Here is a 5218-nt window from a genome sequence, read left to right on the forward strand (position 1 = left end):
TTTAAATGACCATCGAACAAATCATGGAACATAGGCATAAGATCTACCTTTATGATATGGCAGCATTTTTTATAAAATTCCGCCGGGAACCCATCCGGCCCAGGGGCTTTATTATGCTTCATTTGCATTATTGCATCAAACACCTCTTTCTTAGTGAACGGAGCAGACAACACCTCATTCTCTTCTAAGTTAAGTTAAGGTATGTTCCCAATCGCACTCTCATCTAGAGCTATGAAACTTTCCTAGGGTGCTCCAAAAAGCTTCTAATAATAATCAGAGATGTACAATTTTAGTTTTTCATGTCCTACAATTGTACCCTCATCTTGTTCGAGTTGAATTATCTTTCTCTTTCTATGTTTCCCATTAGCTATCATGTGGAAAAACTATGTATTATCATATTCTTGGACGATCTTAGAAACCTTTGCTCTAAGCGCCCATTTCATCTCCTCCTCTCTCATAAGGGCTTGTAACTTCTTCTCGTTCTCATTCTTAATATCTCGCTCAGACATATTAAGAAGGGTGGATTCCGCTTTGACATCAAGTTCATTAATAATTTGTGCCAGTCTCTCCTTTTCAACTTTATAAATACCACTTTGGTTTTTGGCCCATCCCCTCAAGAATTGGCACAAATGTCTACACCTTGCCGGTTGTAGCTCACCTCACGAACGGCTCCAGCAAAGCCACCATCGCTGGGATGCAACTTTCACCGACGCCGGTTCCAGCACACAGGGGGCACCCAAGTCGCGTCACCGACTGCCTCCCGGCAGATTGCACCTCACCGCCCCCAGTAAGCAGCTAGCCCTGGTAGCCGATGGTCGCGGCATTGTCTCAAAACCAGAGTAGTGGTGGCCATGGCCGCTGTTTCAGATCTGAAAGACGGGTAGAGGAATTCGCCTTGGAGATGGGTGGAAAGGGCTTTGAGTAGGTCTGCTCGTTGGGCGGAGGCTGCCAATGGGCAGTGGTCAGGCCGGGATTGGAACAGAATTTCAGAGAACGGCGGAGGCGCAAATGCGAGGAGCGGAGCAACGAGTGTTGAGACAGAGCACTGCTACATAGACGACACCTTGGCAACCGATGTATGCACGACACATGTTGACAGCCGTCCATCACTTTGGTTGCATGGGTTGGTACCATCGATCGCAGCTTCGTTCAGAGATCGGCCGCCGATGTATCATGTGCATAGTGATTTCGGTTGAGAAAAGGATAAGGAGATTGGGAAAGTGAAGATAGACACGAGCGTGGGAAAGGGACCGGACACTCGTCCAACGCTTGTGTTATTTGTGCGACGTTTGATTTGTCGCAATCCAATGGCGCATGTTGGACAGGCGCGGCCATTAGGCCGGCCCGCCAGTGGGAAACGTTTCTCATTCTTTTTTGCCGGGCCGGACAAGTCTGTAATCGAAAGTACTAGTGTTATGACTTCCTATCACCAAAGTTGCATATGTATTAACAATTGAATTTCCACTGAAAAATGGTGTGATTGCGAAGATAAAATATAAATAGTGTGCAGCCAATGCAGCATCCGGGGCCAAGTGGAGAAGAGATAACGGCTGCCGCTCTTGGACTCATCCGAGGCCAGGTGGAGAAGATGAGGCCACGCCAGGCCAGGCTGCTTTAGTCACGGCTGACGGCAGGTTGGAGGACGATCGAAGCAAGACAAGGGCTGACGGCTGTTCGCCTCGCCACCGAGCACGCGCCGCACTCTGACGTCCGGCGACACCCGAGCTTTGGATTCGTGTGACAAAAGTGCAAGACAAAGGCTGCTGACGTCTGGACACTCCAGTACAACACTTCTCACGCACGCACGCACGCGGTGGCGCTCCTCACCCAACACGCGCCGCCCGGCCGCAGAGAAGAAGAAAGTACCAGTTCACTCATTGTCAAGCCAAGCCTCGATCCCCAGTTCCCCAGCCAACACTCGCCGCCCGGCTGCGCGATGGGAGATCCAGACGAACACGAACGTCAAGCCGTAGCCGCCGGGGAGCTTATCTCTGCCTGCAACCCTCCTCCCACCGAGGGTAACGCCGTCGTCGGCGTGGCAAACCTGCCGCCTCCTGGATTCCTCGCGGCCCTCCCACACGCCGGCCTGAACACCAGGGCCGTCGGCCTGGTCGATCCCGCCAGGCAGGAGCCCAGGGGCCGCGCGCTCGGCCGGGGAGACAAGCGCCGCTCCGTCCAGGGTCTCGTCAACGAGATCGACCACAATTTGCCGGCCGGAGAAGCCCCGGAGGAGGGCGAGGGCAGCGCGGTGGAAGCCCCGCAGGAGACGCCCACGCAGAGGAAGCGCACGCATCGATCTGCCATCAGGTCTGTGCTAAACTGGTACGGTAATTATAGTTTGGTTTGTTCTACTGTGGAGAATCTCGAGGCGCTACATCTGGTGTTAGCTCGTGGAATCGTTGCATATCTGACGCACCGTTGATCCTGGCTAGTGTTTTAGTCTAACTGTTGTGTAAAACTAGAAAGAAATACTTAATACATATACTACTACATTTTTAGATTTGATTTCTTTATGTAAGTCTAGTTAGTAGTATAAAATGTACTTATACCAAACACAAGAGATTAACTTATGAATTAGTTACGGTGATATTAAAATCGAATTGATCATCCTTTATGAGATTGGTTCGGTACTAGAATTAGTTTTAAACTAATAATTTCATGCTTTGGTGCCAATGTTATATGTACTTGAGATTGATATATATACTGTTGTGTTAGGAGGAGGAAGCACAGTGGGTCCTCGACCATGGCCAACCTGTACGACGATGGCCAGAACAAGGATGAAAGCACCGGGTTGGGGCTCTCCGCGAAGCGGAAGAGGAAGAGGAGCAAGTACCTCTTGCTGCCATACACCAACGATCTTGACGGGCTGGATCTCGACGAGAAGGAGGAGGATGTCGGTGTCCGGGAGGTCTTGCTGTTGGTGCGTGGCTTCGCCAAGGACATATTTCATCGGAGGTATTTTCCTCGGGCTGCAAAGAGGTATCTCGGAAGGCTTAGGAGCACAACGTTCTTGCCGGAGAATACTTTTGCAAATGGTGTTGTTGTTCCTGAATGTCCAGCAGAGGATTCTTTTGCAAAAGCTACTGCAGATGCTACAATTGTGGTATCTGATTCATCATGTGATTCTGAAAAGAAACAAGGCGAAGGTGCATTCACGGGGAGCGGAGGGAAGAATGATCAAGATGGAAGTGGAGGTTCTTCTATCAAAGGGAAAGAGGTGGAGAAAGCCCCTCCACCAAAAAACCATCTTGACCATGGCTTACTTATTACTCCCACTATTCCTATCAGGCAAGTGAGGCCAGAAGGTGTGATAAGCCATGTGAAACCAGGAGTTGAGGTAGATACTGTCACAAGTGTGCAGAGGCCAACGGAAGAAAACGTTCCTCCTACAACTGGTTTGCTTCCTATGCATGAAGGCATATCTTCTCAGCCCACACATGGAAATGAAAACATTGTCCAAGAACAAGAACCTAATGCTTCTCTGCAGGTGATGGTTCTGAAGGTACCGAACGTTCATCCACCCCCACCTGCCCCGACAACTCAGCTGAGCATCCCTGAAATGATGAGCGGGGTCAAGCACATGATCTCGCACCTGCAAGATGGAGTCAAGCCCGTCCAGGAGAACCTTCTAGGCGATTTGCAGAGGCTTCTGGCAAACCTGGACAGGGCACAACCCGGGCCTTCTAGCTCCGCGACTGCTACTTCATAGCCCCTGTCCACCGTCTGGCTTCGTGGCTCTGGCCTCTCCATAGTTCTTGTTGGTGTATGGGATCTTATTGTTTTCTTTTCGTGGAGCTTCTTTTTTCCATTTGATGATGAACAAAATGTAATTGCAAAGTCAATGTGAATGGTAGACATTATTATCATGTCGTTGCTTGCTTGCTTGTCACTTAAGACCTTTTTCTATACATCAACCCTCATTATACAACCATGATGCACCACGCCCCGGCTACCTCCACAATGCAGCACGCCCTGCCGCCTCCTTATTGTACCGAGCCGACCACCTCCATGTCGCACCACCTACAACCTTCTTCCTCACCACATGCCAGTGATGGATCCGACTCACCACTACGATCTGATGACACTTGACGACAGAGGGCCACCCCGTCGCAGGCTGCCTTCCACCTCCCCACCTGACGATGGATCCATGCATCAAGCATCGTCGTGAGCACGTATAAATCGTCCGCTTGGAACTTGGGCGACATGGTTAGGAGACACGACAGCAGGCGTCAAGGAGAGTGTGTAGTTGACAAAGGACGAGCGCGCTGAAGAGTTTGTTGCATCTAGGGCATTCTCTCTTGCGCTGCTTCCCTCTATTTGTTGTGGTGCTGATCTCTAGGCCTACTATTGGTGACAATGATGCAACGAACGTCTCCCACGCCCTCCTCCCATGGCCTCCCTGAAACGACCACAAGCCGGTGATCTGGTCGTGCGACAACTACGATACCTCCATGTTGTCAACGCCAATGGGATGGCCCAACGTCCTCACATCCCCCTTCCATGCCCTACCTATGATGCCAGTTGTTTTCTGTTAGTTCCAAAAGCTGCTACCATGGCAGACTCTTTGCAAAATCTGCGCAAAGACGACACGGACTCCTCCAACATAACGGGCTATAGCATGTCATTAAATTATGAATTGCATGTGATGTTAATCCCTTTTATGCACCTTATTTGATGTGTCGTTTGACCTCCGGCCATGGTGTCGATGGTTTAGGCAATGTGGATGGTGGTCTGCGCAGGCGAATGCGAGGGTACAACCTACTAGAAGGCTAGGAGCGGCCAGTTTGAGGCAATATGGTGGTCCCTGCCACCGCTACAGTTACCTGCGGGAGTAGGGCCAAAGTGAGGGGCGAGGGAGGGGATGGAAGGTCCTGTTACGCCGCAACCTGTTGTGGGATCTAAGGATCGCACGTTCAATATAATTTTTCTGTGGCAGACCATTTTTTTCTTTTCAATTCCAGTTAAGAGTTTATAATGAGCAAACTACCGGTTTAATTGTATACAAAATTGTTTGTGCATAATTATTATTAGAGATCGATCCACACATTAAAACTTCATGTGCAAACATTATTTGTGGATAGGGGGACAAGATGGACCTAACTGAATAAGTTGCTAGACAAGAAAGTGTCTTGGAGGGAAAGCATGGAAATTTATTAAATGCAGGGACACAAAGGTACAACGATAAATGACAACCTTGTGTGATACGCGTCGAGAGCCC

General features: G+C 49.7%; 1 protein-coding gene across 1 annotated transcript; it reads left to right on the forward strand.

Moving 5' to 3' along the window:
- Nucleotides 1-1936: 1936 nt before the first annotated feature.
- LOC119342850 lies at nucleotides 1937-3847 on the forward strand. The gene is made up of 2 exons (XM_037614179.1): nucleotides 1937-2307; nucleotides 2716-3847. Exons 1-2 carry the CDS (start codon nucleotides 1937-1939, stop codon nucleotides 3707-3709), a joined length of 1365 nt encoding a protein of 454 aa, XP_037470076.1. The 3' UTR covers nucleotides 3710-3847.
- Nucleotides 3848-5218: the final 1371 nt, after the last annotated feature.

The sequence above is a fragment of the Triticum dicoccoides genome, unplaced genomic scaffold (genome assembly GCF_002162155.2).
Source record: "Triticum dicoccoides isolate Atlit2015 ecotype Zavitan unplaced genomic scaffold, WEW_v2.0 scaffold107105, whole genome shotgun sequence".
NCBI classification, from domain to species: domain Eukaryota; kingdom Viridiplantae; phylum Streptophyta; class Magnoliopsida; order Poales; family Poaceae; genus Triticum; species Triticum dicoccoides.

Coding starts and splice junctions, on each gene's coding strand:
- LOC119342850 (XM_037614179.1), top strand. CDS start 1,937: ATGGGAGATCCAGACGAACACGAACGTCAAGCCGTAGCCGCCGGGGAG. Junction 2,308..2,715: donor ACGCATCGATCTGCCATCAG/GTCTGTGCTAAA, acceptor CTGTTGTGTTAG/GAGGAGGAAGCACAGTGGGT.